Consider the following 20,598-nt stretch of genomic DNA (forward strand, 5'->3'; position numbering starts at 1 on the left):
ACACATCCTATAATGCACAGGACAGCCCCACAACAAATGTCAGTAGTGCCAAGGTTGAGAAACTCTACACTGAATTGGTTTTTTGACTCCTCAGTGCTTCTTTTCTAAACCCTGGCTACATTCATGAGAATCACATGGAGAGATTGATTTACTAAGTCTGGATTAGCTGGTGACTGATAGTTTTAGAAGTTCCTCAGTGTTTGAAAAACACGGACTTATGATATATGGCCGTGAGAAAACATCTAGTCCTAATTTCATGTGGTTTTCTTGTTGTTTTTTTTTTTTCAGCAAAGGCTGATTATTAACCTGGTATTTAAGTGGTATAATTTTTTTTTTTTCTAACAAAGATTAGCCCTGACCTCACATCTGCTGCCTATCTTCTTTTTTTGTATGTGAGCTGCTGCCACAGGATGGCCACTGACAGATGAGTGGTGTGGGTCCATGCCTGGGAACCAAACCCAGGCTGCTGAAGTGGAGCGTGCTGAACTTAACCATTAGGCCACTGGGGCTGGCCCAGCAGTATAAGTTTTAGTTAAATAAATTCACGATTTAAAAAAGACCTGTTGTTAGATTATCCTGTGTTTCGAGTATTTTTTGTTGTTCAGGAGGTGAGGGTAAATTAAACCAGGCAATTAGATATTACTTCAGATAAGAATTTTTAGTGGAATAATTAAGGTTAACACATATGCTCTGTAGCTTTATACCACCTATATATTGTGTTTTAAAGTGCAGAATAAGCATCATCCCCAGGTGTTTTGAATACTAGAAATTTCTTAAGGTACTACATTCTGGTGAGCCCATGTTTCTCTGCAGTGATAGAAATAAAGATTATTCTTGTTTAGACAACATAGAAGAGATCATACTTAGCAGATCAGTCTGGTTACAAATAGAAGAGTCTAGCATAGGATCAGAATAGCCTGAAAAATTGAGTCATCTTTGGGTTCCCAGAGTTGGAGGAGGACTGACCTTCAGTGACAGAAGGGGTTAATTACTGGTTGTATATGGATTTCAAGATCTATGAAGTTCCTTTCATATCTAAATAGCTTTCTCTTATCTGCCAACAGGTACAACTGTAACTGCTTTAAAATTGTTTAAGAATCTACCTGTAAGAAAGCAATTTTACTCAACTGCTAAAAAATGTAAAGATGAAATAAAAAAAGTCCAAGATCTCCTCATAAGCTATGGTGTACTTAAACCTGACTTACGGATTGTTTTTATACATAACAAGGTAAGCATTATTGTACTTCTGTAAGATTTTTTTTGATATATGATACAAAGGGACAATGTATTTTATCTAAATCAGTTATATATATAAAGAGTCTTCTTTTAAAAATTTGTCCATGTTTGTTTAGTTTTATCTTTATTATATAAAGAGCATCTTTACTTTGTTACCTAATATCTGTATGAAATCTCATTTAAGCTTTCATTTCTTAATTTCTAAGATTGGTGATTCCACCAACAGACTTTTCCATCCGAGAAATATTTGAGTGCTTTCTAGATAAGATGAGTAAGACTTGTTCTTTTCCTTTAAGGAGTTCACAGTTGAGTGACCTTTTCACCTTCTAATCTAAACTGTTTCTTCTTTGGAAGAGCTTTTTGAAGGAAACTCTGCCTCATTTCTTTCCATTTTTCAAAGCAGGGCTGATAAGGAATTCTTCTTGTTGCTTGATAAATCTTAGGGGAAAGAAAGGTTTACATGTTTTCTGATTATTCTGTTTTTCATAAAATTCCACGTGTGTACCTTGAAACATTCAATGGAAGAAGAGCAGAACCACATGGCAGAAGTGTGGAAACCTGATGGGGAGTAAGGAGTTAATGTTTACTGAGGGCCTGCACGATGCCAGGACCTATGCGGGGCGCATTAAACTCCTGTAATCCACAGCAACAACCAAGTGAGGTGGACGTTTATCAGTTTTGCAGTTGTCCTCTGACCTGAACTCAGAGAGACTTAATACATTGCTCCATGTTGCGCAGCAGCTAGTAAACTGTTGTGATGAGGTTTGAAACTTAGCATGTCTACAGAGTGCAGGTTCTTTACACTCTGCTGTGTTGCCTTCCCAATTTGATACTATGTTTATATAGTTCTTTTCCAGGTTTCAGAGCACTTACTTTAATTTTGTGAGTTAGACAGCATTATCTCTATTTGTGTGGGGACCTTGAAGCTCAGAGTGATCAAAGGAATTGTTTTATATTTTACAGTAAGAAATAGTGCTGAGGTCAGAACCCTTTTTCATCCAGTTTTGTTTCTACTCCATGTCTTTTTACTTGTTGTTAAGAAGATTCTGTATTAAACCAAGCTGTAGTGCAATATTTATGATCAAAATCTTTGGTCATCTTAAAAAAAATAAAAAAGAAAGAAAAAACATTAGGAATAGTCAGCCACCTGTTCCTGCTGGCATAGAGCTCAACCAAATGATACCTTGAGATCCCTTCCAGCTCTGCCATGCTATGATTCCTCAGGATGTTGATGGATGGAGGCTCATCCTGCTAATATAAATAACCCTATGACCTCTTGATCCAAAGGACATTTAGTAATTAAAAGTTGAATGTGCACAAATTAAGAAAAGATCAAGGACAGAAGAAACAATGACCAGGAAGGGAAAACAGATGGAAAAGGTAAAATAGGAAGATAGGAACCACATATTTATAAAACAAAAGCAAGTACAACTAAAGAGAAAAGTTTTGAGTAAGAGAAAACATAATAGAAGAATAAAACAAGATTATTGCCTCATGTAATGGAATTGAGTATTTCAAGTCAAATATATATCTTCTAAGCTTTGGATAAGTTTATATATTTTCCCAACCACTGTAAAATCATCAGTGTAGGCTTTTTCTTTTGAGAGTAGAAATAGTATTTTATAATATACTGCATATATATATTTATATAATGTAAAATAAAATATATTTATTATTTTTGGAGGACACCATATCTCAGGTTATATTGAGCAAACACAAGTCCCTCACTAGCCTTCAGTAATTTCAAATGCAGTTCAAATCCTAGAGAGTATGCTGAGAGTGTTATACTATGAAAGTAATGTAAGATCATCAAAAGTCTTATAGAAAAATGAAGTATTAGCTCTTATTACACAAGGAAATCATGGACTGAATTAGAACTAGCAGTCTGTCTTCAAGCTTTTTTCTCTTTGTACAAATTATTTTTCCACTTTTTAATTTCTTAATAGTACTGTTGTGTCTCAACTGTTAAAATATATTGTTAAACCTCCCAAAATGGTGTTGACACATTATCATAAATCTCTTTGAACATTGAGTCCTACTCTGCTCTTAGCCTTTTTCTTTTAAACATGCTTACTTTTATCATTCTTTATGTGCTTTTCTGAAGAATTTTTTTTTGCCTTTGCTTAAAATTTAAACATGACACTATTGGCTTCTTTTCTTTTTTTGAAATTTTTTTCTGCGTTAGAAACAAACAATCATATTGCACATAATATGAGAAGTACTATTGCTATTTTCACATCTTGGATTAGATAGTGTTTCTTCTTTTTATGAAGGTTTAACCTGCCAAGACATTCTTTGAATACTGATAATGTTGATGTTCTTGCCAGTATGGTTATGTTAGAAAGAGGTATTTTTCTTCTTTCATCACCATGTTCCTTGAAAGCATATTGAATAATGAGACAGCCAAAGGGAAATAATTTACAAGTGGATTCAGTGAGTTTATTTAAAGTAGATATTATTTGGAGAAATGCTAGAGCCATTCCTTAGATGAGCACTACAGTTTTTGGCTTTAGTTGTAATAACTGAATCCCTGTGAGGTCCTGCTATGTATATTTTCATTTATAGAGTAGTTATTTCCCAGAATTAGTTTTTCTCAGTGTGATGATATCTGAAACAGTTTAGTATTGTTAGCTAGTTCATATGTACGTAAATAATTTTGTGGATCATTCAGTTTGGAACATGTTAAATGTGTGATTTCAAATAAGGAATACTTTCATACTTCATACTTGTTGATTTTTGTAAATATTTTCATTTGCCTCAAATATCATTTGTGGTTTTAAAAATTGTTTTAAATTGCATTTTGTCTTGATAATGAGAGGCCTACTCGTATTGTAAAAGCTGAATTGGATATCATTGATATAAGGAGGTTTTAACTGTTACAAAATAGAGAGAAATAATTGAAGGAATGACTTCCCACCTACCCCACCTCCATGTCATATGAGTGTTAAGGCTTGTTGGGATCAGTTTATTTGTTTTTGAGGTCTGGAAAAATGATGGCACAGCTTTGAAGAGTTGAATACCTCTGGTTTCAGTCAGTCTGGGAAGAGATAGGGCCTTAGCTAGGAGCAGAAACCCAGAAAACTGGGCATGGAGATTTGGTAGTGAGTGTGGTGGCTCCCTCTCTAGTTTTCTGGGTCTCTAGGAGAGTAGTCTTTTGTGGTGGTGGCTGAAGAGTTTTTTCAGGGCAGGGGGCATGTAGTAACCAAGAATGAGAAAGAAGGGACACATTTATTGGATTATAAACTGAAGATAAGTAAGTGGTAGTTTATAATCTGTATCCCCTACATTCGTGGTATTCTCTTGTTCATTTTATTGTTCTTTGGATCTTTTAGCCTTTTACTCCATATTTTTGAATGTTCCAGTCGTGCTATGAGGGATCAAGGAAAAGGCTTTTGCCCACAATTGGACCAGTGTTAAAGGGTCACTCCCTCCCCCATACCAGCCAGGGTGTGGAGGCAGTATAGTCAAAGAGAAATTCCAATTCAGGACTGTGGTTCAAATGCCCCTTCCTCATGAGGAAAATTGTTTATCCAGTTGCAACCTTGAAAGTCTTGGTTAGTTTTGTTTTAGTTTCTTTTTTAATTAACTAAGGTGGACGTCCCTTCAGATATATTTTAAAGTTAGCTTGGGGCTGATAATCAATCGTAATTATTTGGTTGTTTTTTTGGGGTTTTTTTGCTGCTTGTAAATTAGTGATTTTTTTTTAATGGTTTTCATGTTTTCTTCTTTGTTATATTAATTGCTTTTACTTTTCACCTAACTTCTGTGAAATAGTATGTGGAAAATATGAGAGACATGTGTAAGTCAAATTTTAGTGTAGTTGATTTCTGATTTTGATGCTTATCCACGCTCTTAAAGGAGTCTCTGAATTCTTCCCCTATTCTTTAGCAACACTTAGTTATTCCTCAACTTTTTCCGTAGTATTTTTTGCATATTTCTATTATGTTATTTTTGCTTTGTCTCCTCTTCTCAACAGCCTGTTGTGGAAGGGAGGGCTGCATCTTACTTCTCTGTGTTTCCCTCAATACTCACTCAGTGCATAGCACAGAGTAGAATACTAAATGAATTAGTTAGTGCTAAAATCAAAATACGTAAATTCATAAAGCACCAGTTTTGAACACTCCGGCCTGTTTCAAACCTTCCTCATAATATTAATTCATAAAATGAATTCTTTCTTGAGGATTCATCCTTTTGGATTAGATTTTTATGGAGTATATTCTCACTTGTATTCATATATACTATTCTAGTCTATTTCCTTTCTTGGCAGTTAAGTCACTGATATATCTTCATTAGAACTAGTCACTGGGGCCAGCCCAGTGGCGTAGAGGTTAAGTTTGCACACTCCACTTCGGCAGCGCTGGGGTCACAGGGTTGGATCCTGGGCATGGACCTACACACTGCTCACCAAGCCATGCTGTGGCGGTGTCCACATGCAAAACTGGGGAAGACTGGCACAGATGTTAGCTCAGGGCCAATCTTTCTCAAGCAAAAAAGAGGAAGATTGGCAATGGATGTTAGCTCAGGGCCAATCTTCCCCATCAAAAAAAAAGAAAAAAAGAACTAGTTAGGAAATATATAAAGGCTTGGCATGGATGGGACAATGGGGGTGAGCACTTGACAGGGACACAGTCTCTAAGAGCCATCAATTTAATATATTTTGTTTCTACCAACTTCGTTAAATAGAACCATATAATTATTCTTTTACAGATCCTCTAACCAAATACACTTTATATACTTACTATTTATCCCAATACATTTCTTTACTCCAACACAGTAGATTTCTCTTCTGATCAATAACACCCAGAGAATTCTGCACAAATCTAGCTTTTTGAGCTCAGGCCAATAAAAGTTGATCAAATGATCTCTAAGGCCCTTTTCAACTCTAAAACTCTTTGATTTTTAAGGATGTGTACCTATATCTTGAGCACTTCCATTTCTTTGTTACAAAATTGGAATTTCACATTTCCATCACTTAAAAGTTGTAATGAGATGATTAATATATCAAATCATAAAATAATCGGAGGTATAACAATTCCTAGATCTTTATATCTGGGAAAGACCACTGAAAATCTTTTTTGTCCTGCCCCAAATCTTTTAGCAAATTTTTTAGAGTATTTTTATTTCTGTCCCTTCCCATTTTATCTTCATGTGACCCCAGGAGTTTGAGTAGATTGTCCAATAACTTAAATGTTGAATATAGCAGAGGATGAACTAAAATTCAGATCTCTTAATTTTTAACGCAACATTCATTCTCCTTTGCTATGGCTTCTTCACAGCTACTAGATACAGAGCTTTGAGTAGGTGCTCTGAAACAGTTATGTGATGGCCTACACTCCAAAAGAGCTTACAGTGTAAGTGAGGAGTTAAGATGTGGAAGTGTATGAATATTTAAACAGATGAAAAGAATAATGAAAACTTGTTGAGTGATTGTCAAATAATATTTATAAATAGTGTGGAAATTGAGAGGAGGGACCCTTTACATTAGACCGAAATAGTAAAGGAAAAAAACTTCATGTGGGTGTGTTTTGATCTGGATCTTTGTGTGGTTGTTTAACAAGTGTCTTGGCTGGGCTGGAGCTGATGCTGATATATCAGTGTGTGGAGATAGGTCTCACCTCCATAAACAAAAGTTCTCGCTTGCGCTGAACAGATAAAATGTCATGTTACCTATCACAAAATGTTCAGAGAACTTAGTCACAGCCCTGATTTGCCTAAGGCCTAAGAGCTTCATAGAAATAAACTTAAACCTTCTGCACAGTTGGGATTTAATTCTGTACTAAATATCAGATGGTGAGGCAGCAGAGGCACAACAGAATTGCTGAAAAAAATCCCTATGAGTGAGAGAAGGTATCTGATGTGGACACAAAGTAAGACGTCTCCTTAGGTTTTCCTTGATAGGAGCCGGATGAGATCCCAGAGCAGTGGGGTGAAAGACCACCCCTTTGTAGGGAGCAGTAGGAAGCCTTTGCTCTCAGAACAAGATCACCTCTCTCTCCTCCATGCTTCCATCTGCAGATGTCAGATGGGATTCCCAGAACTCTCATAATCCTGGCAAGGCCTCTCTAGCCTTCCCCTTAAAAGTCCAAGTCTCGCAACTGCTAACTGCTTTGGGACTGTCAGCCCTTATCTCATCAGTTTTTATTCCTGTTTATGTCAATCACCACAAGAAGTCTGCGTCTCTCAAATCATCCCTTATCACCCTGGACTCTTATTCTCATACAAATCATTGCTTTTTTCTAGCTCTCTTTCTCACACATTCCCATCTCACTCACCTGAAATGCCCCATTTCGTGGTCAGTCATAAGTAGAATCTCCTACGTCCTTAGCCTTTTCTTTGATCACCTTCTGGCTTTCCCTGAGGACCCTGTATCCCCTGCAGCGCTTTCAAATGGTGACTGATTTCTCTCACCTATTCCTCACATCATTGTGCCTCATTACAACTTCCAGACCATTTCTTCTCTCCATCTAAAAATCTCACTCTGCTTTGAATTTCATGTCTTTATACTCCTAGATCATTACCACCTGGTGATTTCAGTATCCACAGAGATAGTCCTTCCTAGCTTCTCAGATCTTTTACCTCCTCTCCTCCAGTAATTTGATTCTCCACACTACCTCAGCCATTAATTCCTGTGGCTAAACCATAGACCTTGTCATTGCCAAAAACTGCACCTCCTCCGTAATTTCAGTGGTAAGTATTTCACTCTTTGACCACCACCTCCTGTGTCTCCAGCTTTGTCCCTCCAACCATCCTTAGATTCTGTTGGATTTGTGATCTGGATTCTGCTGGATTTGTTGATCCTGCTGCCTTTTAACTGTTTTTTGTATCTGATGTCCTCAGTTCTCTCCTTACCCTGCTTAAATTACATGGTCCATAATTATCATCCTTTCCTTGGGCACACGCTCAATTTTCTTGCTCCTCTCTCACTTAACTGTGTTCGTTTGACTAAGCAAATTCTGGTTAAATCCATCCCGTTGTCTTCTCGGTGCCTGAACCAGTACAGCTGAACGTAGCTGGAAGAAAACACAGACCCATCCTGACTAGTATCACTTTAAATTCATGATCACTAATCTTAATGCTGCTTGGTAGTCATACTATATTTCCCTAGTCCATCTTCTCTTCTGGTCTACTACATCAGTGTTTTAAGTAAACTTTGACATGCATGCAGGTCACCTGGGATCTTACTAAAAATGCAGATTCTGATTCAGTAGGTCAGAGAGGGTCTGAGATTCTACGTTTCCAGCAAGTCTCCAGCTGATGCGGTTGCTGCTGGTCCGTGAGTCACACATTGAGTCACAAGGTCCCAAATGGCTATTTCATCTCTTCTCTCCTCAGACAGCCAAGACCTTCTTCCCCATCTTCACTCACCTGATCTTACGTCCTATTTTAGTGAGAAAATTGAGGCAATCAAAAAAGAACTTCCACAAACTCCCCATCTGTCTGTAATTGTCCCCATATAGTCAGCCTTCCCTTCTGTTACTATAGATGTATTCCCCATGTTCCTAGGAAAGGCCAATTCCTTCACTTTTTGCAAAACTCCTTGAAATAGTTCTGTGTATTCATTGTCTCCAATTGCTGTCCTCTCATTCTCTGTTGAACCCACTTCAGTCAGGCTTATTCTCTTTACCACTCCACCCAAACTACTCTTATCCAGGTCACCATTGACCTCCAAATTGCAAAATCCAGTGGTCATTTTTCAGTCTTTATCTTACTTAGCATTTGTCACAGTTATCTCTCCATCCTTGAGACACTTTTTCACTCGGCTTCTGGATCAACACACTTTCTTGGTGTTTTTCCTACCTTTCTTTCTACCATTTGTTATCAGTCTTCTAGTTCTACCTCATATCCTAACTTCTAAACATTTAGTGTCCCAGGGCTCAAGCCTCGCATTTACTCCCTTTTCTATATATAGAATATATAGAATGAATAGAATATATGTATGTATTCATTTTCTTGGTGTGCTTATTCAATCTCATAACTTTAGATGTCATTTATACTTGATGATTCCTAAATTTTTATCTCCATTCTATAACTCTCCCCTGACCTCCAAACTCATAGATCCAGCTACCACCCAGAATCTCTCTTTGGATATCTAGTAATAGGCTTCTCACATTTAACATGTCGTAAACTGAGCTCCATGTCTTCTCTCCCAGAACTGTTCTTTTTACATCCTTCCCTGTCAGTATACAAGAACTCTGTTTTTCCAGTTGGCACACCAAAAGCCTTAGAGTTATCCTTGGCTACTAATTCTCTCACACTCTAATCTGATTCAAAAGTAAAATTCTGTAGGTTTACCTTTGAACTATATCTAACATCTAACTACTTTCCACCGTGCCTGTGACTACCACTGTGGCCAAACCATGATCATCTCTCACCTGGATTTTTGTAATAATATCCCAACTGGATCTGCCAGCTTCCTTCCTTGCTATCTTCAGTCTATTCCCAGCACAACAGCTAGCGTGATCCTGTAAAAATGTAAGGCCAGTCACACAACTCCTTTTCAGTGAGTTCTCATTTCATTCAGAGTACAATCAAAGGCTTTATAAATAGCCTATGAATTCTACATCAGGGTCAGTAAACTTTTTTTGTAAAGAGCCATATAGTAAATATTTTAGGTTTGTGGACCATACAATCTCTCTTACAACTATTCAGCTCTGCTATTGTAACAGGAAAGCAACCATAGACAGTAAAACTTACTTAAAAAAAACAGGCAGTGGGCTGGATTTGGCCCTTGGGCTATCGTTTGCTGACCCCTGTTACAGATCATCCGACCCACTGTTGCATCTGACCTCATTTACTTTCCTCTTGCTCACTTTGGTTCAGCTAAACTGGCCTCCTGGTTGTTCCTTGAACCTACCAGTCATGCTTCCAACTCAGGACCTCTATATTTGTAGTTCCTTTGCCTAGAACATTCTTCTCCTATATATCTGGCTCAATCCTCATCTTTTGGGTCTTAATTAAACCTTCTCACTGAGGTTTTCTTTAGCCGCCCAAAAATTGCGACCATTTCCCCTGCTCCACACACGTTTTCCTGCTTTTTTTTCTTCTTAAAACTTAACAGCATCTAATATACTAAATATTGTACTTATCTTGATTTATTGTCTCTCCTCCTCTAGAATATAATTTCCATGAGAGGAAGGATTTTTGACTATTTTTTCACTGTTGTATCCCTAGTGCTTACAATAGTACTTCACGGTAGGTGCTCAGAAAATATGTGTTAAATGAATGAGTGTGATCAAGAATTTGGAACAGGAAGGACAGGAGCACTTCATCACATTGGTGCCACTAGCCCATACTGGATTGTGAGCATAGGTATTAAAGCACCTAAGATACAGGGGCAGGTGATGTCACTAAGGATTAAAGATAGTAACTGGACTCACAAAAAAAAAATAAAATAAAAAAAAATAAAGATAGTAACTGGAACAGAGAGGTGGCAAAACAGCAAGTATCAGCTCTTATACTCGAGATCTTCCCTTTCTTTTTGGGGGACTCGTAGAAAGTCACAAAAGAGAGAAGGCTGACTTTGGCCACTTGGAAGGTGGGTGTTACTGATTCAGTGGACTAGGAACAACCTATAAAGTGATCACACCTAGGACCCCTGAGGTAAGTGGGTTATAGGGGGATTCTATTACAGTAGAATTTGGTAATGTGGGGAAATGGATCAAGATCATTCTAGGTAGAGAAATAGTATGAACATAAAAGATGTAGGTAGGAAAGTGCTGAGCACATTAAGAGGCAGTGAATGAGTCAATTTAGGTGAGTAGGTGTCTTATATAAAGGAATAGAGGAAGATAAATCCTGAAAGATAATTTGAGTCTAGATTATAAAGGGTCTTGAATGCTAGGCTGAATCTTCTTTTGTTTTAAATAAAAAATTGGGAGTAGGGAAGTGACTGAATCAAGGTGTTACCTCTGATGGTTAGTTTGGCAGTAGTGTGCAGGGAAGAATTGTAGGAGGCTATAACCAGTGACACTAGTTAGGAAGCTATAACAAAAATCCAGGCATTAAGGGTCTGAATTAGGATAAACATGTTGGGCATAGAAAGCAAAGAGTGTCTGTGATAGCTGTTATAAGGAAGAATCCTTGGCTGACTGCATGTAGAAGATGAAGAACAGAAAAAATTTGAGGATATCTAATTTATTTAACTTACATGCCCAGGAAAATGGTAATATTACATCCCTTTTTTATCTCCAGATGGGTGCATCTGACTCTCCTATAATATATAGTTACCTTCATGAATTACTGTGACATAATTTTGATTTCACTCAAAAAAGAAGCTAATAAAATCAGACAAAACTTTTAAAGTGAAATTATTGTTACCTCGTCAATAGAGAGATTTTGTTAATCAACTAGGCTGGATATTATTTGTTATTTGTTAGCCTTAAAACTTACTGCTTGTTTTTTAAAAAGGGCACAAAATTAAAAGAATAAAGAACCATAAAGTTATTATTGGACATTTGCCTGAATAAAATAGGACGTATTGGAACAGGAATACTATCGGGCAGCCAGCTGATGGGAGTGTTGGAAGCTTAGAATCCGTGGGTTTGGTTTTTTGTTTTTTTTTTTAAATATTATTGTGATAAGAACACTTAACAGGAGAGCACAACAAATTTTTAACTGTACAGTACAGTATTGTCGACTAGAGTTACAATGTTGTACAGAAGATCTCTAGAACTTATTCATCTTGCTTAACTGATGCTTTATGGCTATTCATTAGTAACTCCCTTTTTCTCCCTCCCCTCAGCCCCTGGTGACCACCATTCCACTCTTTGATTTTATGAATTTGATTATTTTAGATACTTCATATAAGTGGAATCGTGCAGTCTTTGTTTTTCTGTGACTGGTTTATTTCACTTAGCATAATATCCTCAAGATTCTTACATGTTGTCACATATTGTAGAATTTCCTTCTTTTTTTTTTGGGTGAGGAAGATTGGCCCTGAGCTAACGGCTGTTGCCAATCTTCCTCTTTTTGCTTGAGGAAGATTGTCCTTGAGCTAACATCTGTGCCAGTCTTCCTCTATGTTGTATGTTAGTCACCGCCACAGCATGGCTTGATGAGTAGTATAGATCTGCGCCCGGGATCCGAACCTGTGAATCCAGGCTGCCAAAGTGGAGTGCACCGAACTTAACGACTATGCCACTGGGCCGGCCCCTGAGGATCTCCTTCTTTTTAAAGGCTGAATTATATTCCATTGTGTGTATACCACATTTTCTTTACCCGTTCATCCATCTTAGCTACTGTAAATAGTGCTGCAGTGAACGTGGACGTCCTAATATTCAAGAACTTAGCCCGTTTTTTAATTGGGTTATTAGGTTTTTTTTGTTGAGTTGTAGGAGTTCCTTATATATTTTAGAGATTAATCATCAGATATATGGTGTGCAAATATTATTTCCCATTCTGTGGGTTGCCTTTTCACCCTGTTGATTGCCTCCTTTGCTGTGCAAAAGCTTTTTAGTTTGATGTAGTCCTGCTTATCTGTTTTTTTCTTTTGTTGCTTGTGCCTTTCATATTATATCTAAGAAATCATTGCCAAGACCAGTGTCATGAAGCTTTTATGTTCTCTTCTAGGAGTTTGACAGTTTCAGGTCTTATAGTTAAGTCTTTAATCCACTTTGAATTGATTTTTGTGTATGATATAAGGTAAAGGTCCAATTTCATTCTTTTGCATGTGTATATCCAGTTTTCCCAGCACTATTTGTTGAAGAGACTGTCCTTTCCCCATTGTGTATTCTTGGCACCCTTGTCAGATGTCAATTGACCATACATATATGCATGGATTTATTTCTGGTCTCTCTATGCTGTTCCATTTATCTTTATGTCTGTCTTTATGCCAGTACCATACTGTTTTGATTACTGTAGCTTTGTAATATTTTTTAAATTAGGAAGTGTGATGTCTTCAGCTTTGTTCTTCTTTCTCAGGATTGATTTGGTTATTCATGGTTTTTTGTGGTTCCATATGAGTTTTAGAGTTGTTTTTTTCTATTTCTGTGAAGAATGCCATTGGGATTTTTAATGGGGATTGCACTGAATCTGTAGATCACCTTCGTTAGTATGGATATTTTAACAATATTAAGTCTTCTAGTCTATGAACACAGTATGCCTTTCCATTTGTTTGTGTCGTCTTTAATTTCTTTCATCAATGCTTTGTAGTTTTCAGTATACAAGTCTTTCACCTCCTTAGTTAAATTTATTCCTAGGTATTTTATTCTTTTTGGTGCTATTGTAAGTGGAATTGTTTTTCTAATTTTCTTTCCAGATACTTTATTATTAGTATATAGAAATGCAACTGATTTTTGTATGTTGATTTTGTATCCTGCAACTTTACTGAATTTCTTTATTAGTTCTAACAGTATTTTTTTTTTTAATGGAGTCTGTAGAGTTTTCTTTGTATAGAATCATGTCATCTGCAAACAGGGACAATTTTACTTCTTTTTTTCTATTTTTATTTCTTTTTTTTGCCTAATTGCACTTGCTAGGATTTTCTACCAAGATAGAATCCTTTTTTACAATCTGAGGCTGCTTATTAGCAAAAATAAAATCATATTAATGCTTATTATGTTAATAGAATGTGATGTTCTTTTAACAATAGTATTGATATTGTGATGGAATAATCCATAATTTTATACTGAATTCAAAACTTTTAGCAATGTCTTAGTGATAAGTTTCTATAGCTGGTATTGTTGTCATATTGCCAGTATGGGGAAAAATTGCCTTTTCTTATATTGTGTTTGTGTCCCTGCCCTTTTCTGAACCAGAGTCAGTACAAATATATATCCAGGAAGAGCTAATAGATACAGATCCAGTTATATCAACTTGCAAGACCTGGGAAATAGTTAAAACTTCTGACTTGTAAGAAATTTGGATGTGAACTGCTTAGTACATCTGTGCATATAAATTTGCACGAAGTTTAGTTGCACTCTAAGCCAATATGTATACTTTTTATTTCATATTCTAAAAGGGGTCACCTTTGCTCAGGTAGTCTTACTATTATTAGCGTTGTAATTTTACTTAATTGTGCATCATCTGTGTGCAGCCTCCTTTTTGCCGTTATCACAGATTGCCTGCACACCTGAGGTTTACTAATTAAGTACTGAGTATTCTCATCTAACTTCATTTCCTTCAAATAGTATATGTCAATGAAGTAGGAACAGTGGCAAGATATATTTGGCTAACTTTAATCAATTACATGGTGTGCATGTAATAATATATTTTTGATTGAGGAGTTTTGCACTGTCATCATACTGACTAGAGTCAGATTCTTACTTGGCACATCCAGATGCTCCAACTTGTGTGACCTAGATAGAAAGTATATGGGGATATGTGTGTGTATTTTTAGCACATCTTAAGCTTTTAGCCTAAGGGCAAAATATATGAAAAACTTGAGGAAGTGAAAAGAAAATCTCTGTTTTAGAAAATAATGTAGGATTGATGAAACGGTAGGGAAAGCAAACTATAAACTATTTGTTGTAGAAAATGTAATATTTAAAAATTCAGTTTCTTCTAGATCTTTAATTTTTAATTATCCCTTTTTATTGTTTAGTTCTTTAATAATGGATCCTGTTTTGAAAATAAATCTTAATTGCCTAAGTAATAGTGAAGATTTAACTTGTTGGCAGACCTCTTTAGCATTTATTGCTAGCCCAGCTGTAACTAGTTTAGAAAATGCTCCTAAATTAGCCCCCTTGATCTGATGCAATAATTGCCTAATGTGAAATAATGCTCCAGAACTACTAGCAGTATTTACTTAAAAAAAAAAAAATTCACATTTAATGGTTCTCATGTTTCACAGCTTTTTTAAAACCTGTTTTCTCAAGTGATCTTTTTGCAGTTCTCTATCCTAGCTGTTCAGCAGGTCAGGCAGTGAGATAGCATCTTTGCGTTAATCAGCAGCTAAGATTTATATCTTAGGCGTCACCTGAGGCATCACTCTAATACAGACTAAAATAAAACAATATGCTGTTTACATTATATAAGTATCACACAATTTTGAAACATTCATTTTCTTGAAATATTTTCTTGACTATTTTAAATATATTTTATGAATATGCATGTCAGTGTCAGAGAGCCAGCATAGCCTTATAAACGTTTTGTGAATAGGTTTTTATTGCTCAACTATTCCTTGTTAAAAGTAACTTGTGATATGGAAAGTATGAAGCAGGGGACATTTCATTCCCATACAGTTGCAGGTTATTCAGAACCTTACCTATTTTCTGTTACTTTACGTATTGTCCCTTAAATCACCAGTTACTGGCTAGCTTAAAATAATAGCCATAATAGCAGAAGCCAGCACTACTTTGTCTTTTCTCACACACACACACACAGACACACGAAACACAAAGATTACAGTCTGGCAGTTCCTCAAAAAATAAACAGAATTACCCTATTACCCAGCAGTTCCACTCCTGCGTATATACCCAGAGGAATGAAAACGTGTGTCCACACAAAAACTTATACATGAATGTCCATAGCAGCATTATTCATAATAGCCAAAAACTGGAAGCAACCGAAACATCTATCATCCAATGAAAGGATAATTTGAATGTCTATCCATACAATGGAATCTTATTTAGCCATTAAAAAAAGTAATAAGGTTCTGATGCAACATGGATAAACCTTGAAAACATTATGCTAGGTGAAAGAAGCCATTCACAAAAGGCTATGTGTTGTAGGATTCCATTTATGTGAAACACTCAAAGTAGGCAAATTTAGAGAGACAGAAGGTAAAGTAGTGATTGCCTAGGGTGAAGGTGGGGGAAAATGGGGAGTGACTGCTAATGGGGATAGGGTTTCTTTTTGTAGTGATAAAATTGTTCTAAAATTAGATTGTGGTGATAGTTGCACAACTCTATAAATATACTAAAAACCATTGAATTGTACACTTAAAATGGGTGAATTGTATGGTGTATGAATTATATCTCAATAAAACTATTATATTAAAAAAAAGAAAGCAAAGTTGGCTTTGGATTTCCTAAAGTAAAGTAGTAGACAAAGACATAATTGCTAACCCATGTAGTGATATGACAACCAGCAATCTTAATCTTTAAAAACAAAGAGCTAGTTTTCAACTCCACTGGGGTTACTTTTCTCTAGAAAAATATATTCATTTGCTCACTCCTTCAACAAATTAGTGTTTATCGGGCCCTACTGAGTACCTGACACTGTTCTTGGTACCAGGAACTCAATTATGTTCCTGATTCTTCTTTTCTTCGTCTCCACATGCAGTCAGTCACCAGGTCACATCAAGTCTATTTCACATCCTTTAGTCCATCCCTCTGTTCTCGTTCCTTTTTACCAGTGTGCCTGGTTCTATTACCCAGTCCAGTGATTCTCAGCCACAGTGTTAATATTAGTAAAGTACCGAAGTTTGCAAATGTTTTACCTTAAAAAAAGTTAGAGGATAATCCTGTAAATGTCTCTTTCGCTGACTTGCATTCCACTGTATGTTTGTGAGTGGGAGAGAAAGTGGTAGCATTACAGCTGGTGTGCCAAGAATTGCACACAATCCTCAGTGCCTATGGGAATATTTTGTGAATGTGCACTTCATCCATTTTGCATGTTCTCAGGAAACATCAAGAATTTGTGAGTTGGATTAATACAATCACATTGTTAAAAAATTCATATTGCTCTAGTTTCAATTCTCACTGAATCATTTTTGCCAAAGATCTTTCTTTTTTAATTGAAATATAGTTGACATATAACATTCTGTTAATTTAAAGTGTACAACATATTAATTTTTTTTTTTTAAAGATTTTATTTATTCATTTTTTCCCCCCAAAGCCCCAGTAGATAGTTGTATGTCATAGGTTCACATCCTTCTAGTTGCTGTACGTGGGACTCGGCCTCGCGTTGGACGGAGAAGTGGTGCCTTGGGGCGTGCCCGGGATCTGAACCCGGGCCGCCAGCATCAGAGCGCACGCACTTAACCACTAAGCCACGGAGCCGGCCCCCAACATATTAATTTGATACATTTATATATTGTAATATGATTACCATTGTAGCAATAATTAGCACCTCTGTCACATTATGTAATTTTCACTTTTTTAGGGGTTAGAATAATGAAATTCTAGTCTCCTAGCAAGTTTGATGATTTTAATAAATATTATTTATGTTCACTGTACCATGCATTAGATCTCTAGGACTTATTTGCTACTCGTTGCAAGTTTGTACCCTTAAACAACATCTGTTCTATCCTCCCAACCTCCATCCCCTGGTAACCACCATTTTACTCTCTATTTCTACGAGTTTGTCTTTAGATTCCGCATATAAGTGATATCATACAGTATTTATCTTTCTCAGTCAGTTAGCATAATGTCCTCAAGGTTTCAAAGATCTCTTTCTAACATCCATATCTGATCATGGCATTTTCCCAGTTAGATTTCTTCAGTGACTCTGCATTGCCTGTAAGAGAAACTATAAATTTCTTGGCATGATATGCTAGGTCATTCATGATCTTGCTCCTATCTTTCTGTCCAGCTTCGTCTCCAGCAAGGCATATCCTCTCTGCTTTCGTGCCTTTCACGTGCTCTTCTGTCTGTCACAAAATGCCCTTCCCATGATTTGTGAGTGCCAAACTCCTTCTTTCAGGTCTCACCGCTCTGTGAAGTAGACTTAGGTTTCTTCTACAGTGCTCCCATTGTGTTTTGTAATAGCACTTTTCATAAAATGTATTATAATTATTTAATACCTTGCTTTCCCTTTGTATTTTTAGTTCCTTGAGAACCAGAACCTTGTCCTTTTATCTTTGTGTTCTCAGCTTTTAGCGTGGAACCTGGTACAAAGTAAATGCTCAATAAATATTTTCTGAATAAGTTCAAAATGAGTTTCTCCAAAAATTTTAATTTGTCCTAAGTGTTTATATATTACAATATGTGATGAAATTAAGGATTAAAAATACTTATTTGACTCTATATCCCATGTTTCCTGGAGCAGTTCCAATTTTAAATAGTCTAGTGTATTGTCCTTTAAGTATAAATGTAGTTACCAAAATGTCATAATTTTGTGTTTAGAAATATATGCATTGAACCTATATCTTAATTTTTAATTGTTTACAATTTATTTTTCTACTTTGATTTCATGTACTTTATATCCTTTTTCTGATTCAGATCATTTTCAAAGCAACAGATAGTGAAAAGTTGAAATTTAGGATAGAACAATATGTAAATTGTTTTTCTATTTCTCTCATTTTGCTGTGCACTTTGGGACTAATTGCTGCACATCTGTATTTATATGACTATTAATGAATAAAAATTATTAGATTTTTAGAAATCCTTAGTTATAAGGATGTGCATAATAAGTTTAAGTTTGGTACCAACAGCTGCACTCTCAAAAATATTCTGACTTTAGGATGCTACTAGGATAGTAGCTCTGATCTTTTTGGACTTCTGTTATTCTGGTGTGGTTGGTTTGATTTGGGGATCCCAATTTTACTCCTTACCCTTCTAAAGGTAACTTATTTATCTTTAAATCAAATAGATTAAAATAGTTTCGTTTTGAGAAATGATTAATACCCTCAAGCTAATTGGAGGTTACATAGCATATTACATAGCCATGGAGGGTAATCATACATGAAAATGCATGTCAGAGACACTCGGAGAACTCCCAGTCAGGGTCTGGTGTTGGCCTAACTCACTCTATCTTTGACTAGAGAGGAGAGAGATGTTAGCAAAGTAAAAACAGTGAGAGGTTTGGAGCCGGAAAGGTTGGGGTATAAATTATGGTTCTGTGACCTTCTATCTGTGTTTCTTTGGGTAAATCAATCTCTTTGAGCTTCAGTTTCATCATCTGCAAAATGAGATAATACCTACTTGAAATGGTTATGAAAATTAACAGTAGTTTCTAGAATAGTAGTGCCTCGTTAAGTTCTTCATAAATTGTAACTCCTATTTGATTAGTATTAATAAAACCCTGGCAATAGTTAAAAGGTTTTTTTTGTTATGCTAAGTATTGTATAATTTGATTTATTGAGTAGTTGTTACACCATCTCTGTTTCCCAAGGAGGTTGGTCTTTGACATTCTGAAAACAAAGTGGTTTATAGATGAAACAGATCAACAAGCAGAGTGAATGATTACTGTCACCTTGTCCAGAAGAATACGTTCCTTCACTACTGTCCCCTAACATACCAATTAGAGGACAACATGAATCCATGTAATTTACCTTTCATTTTATTATACATGATATTGTTAGTACTTCTTCCTGCCTACATAGGTTCCTGGTCATGTTAAGGAGTTCGTTTGGCCAGAATCCTTTGGTCTAGTCAGTCACAGTGTCTCTCTCTTTCAGACCTTCTCTGCAATCAGATATTTAAATCAGTGTCTTTTCACTCACAACAAATAATCTACATTACAGAAAAAAAAAAAAAAGAACAAAGAGGAACTTTCCCAAACTCCAGCCATTGAATCTACAAATCTACTTGTTTGTAGACCCATTTTTCCCTTACTGCTTCCTATTCAAGTGTGTCATATTAAGACCCTCCTTCGATCCACACCTGCCTCCGGTTATTGCTCTGTGTGCTTTCACTTTGCAGCCAAACTTTCCGAAAGAGCTGTCTAGATTCACTTTTCTGTGTTCTCCCTATAGTCACTACCCAATCACAAATTTGGCTTTGGTTACTCGACCTCCCTAGAACTGTGCTCACCCTCCTGATTGCTAAATCCTGTGGCCACACCTCTGTTCTTGATCTCTCGACTTTGGGCGCATATGACTACTTCTTGTTACTTACTGTGTACCATACTCTTCTGTGGCTCTTCCTGCCTCTGTGACTACTCCTTTTCAGTCTCCTCTTCTTCCTCTGCCTGCCCCTTAAATGTTGATGTTTTCTCCCAGGCCCCTTACACATTTTCCTCAGGATTTAGGAGGTGCTAAGTGACTATTTGTTGAATGAACGAATTTTGTCTGTATTGATGGTTTCTCAAGAGATTTGACTGTAGTTGGACCTTTTTAACTGAAGAAATTGCAATATATCATACATACCTATCTTGCACTTCACAGCCAAACTTGGTTCCAGTCTCTCTGAAACATGATTCTCTTAAACTACCCTACTACAAACTTGCAGTGAAAAAAACCCAAGGTCATTATTTGGCTTTTATGTCTGTGAGGTTCAGTTAGCTTTTTCTAAGTTCTCTGTATGTAAAAGGTAATTACAAAGGTAATTACAAAGGTAATTTTAAAAGAGCTGCATTATCCCAGATTTTTATACCAGTTGGACTATTTACAGAAATCTTACAGCATAGCTGTCCGTCCTCAATAAAATACCTTACTTGGAGTAACAATTTGTTTTAAATATACTCTGAAGTATGTACTCTGAAGTTGAGGATTAAAAGAGGGAGGAGAATTAATATTTAATGAAACTGTTTTGTGCCAGG

The 20,598-nt window shown here is 36.3% G+C and overlaps 1 protein-coding gene across 9 annotated transcripts in view; it reads left to right on the forward strand.

Moving 5' to 3' along the window:
• PMS1 (PMS1 homolog 1, mismatch repair system component) overlaps window positions 1–20,598 on the forward strand; it is a 76,810-nt gene that overhangs the window by 26,151 nt on the left and 30,061 nt on the right. For all 9 annotated transcript variants that reach the window (XR_015553239.1, XM_087435480.1, XM_087435478.1 and 6 more), the window contains one exon: window positions 1,065–1,228. Coding sequence is in view for 8 of the 9 variants with exons in the window: in XM_087435480.1 (XP_087291606.1) it covers window positions 1,065–1,228 (164 nt within the window). In the remaining variant the exon portion in view is untranslated. The remainder of the gene's footprint in view (window positions 1–1,064; window positions 1,229–20,598) is intronic.

The sequence above is a fragment of the Ceratotherium simum genome, chromosome 9 (genome assembly GCF_057802395.1).
Source record: "Ceratotherium simum simum isolate JZ-2026a chromosome 9, ASM5780239v1, whole genome shotgun sequence".
Taxonomy (NCBI): domain Eukaryota; kingdom Metazoa; phylum Chordata; class Mammalia; order Perissodactyla; family Rhinocerotidae; genus Ceratotherium; species Ceratotherium simum.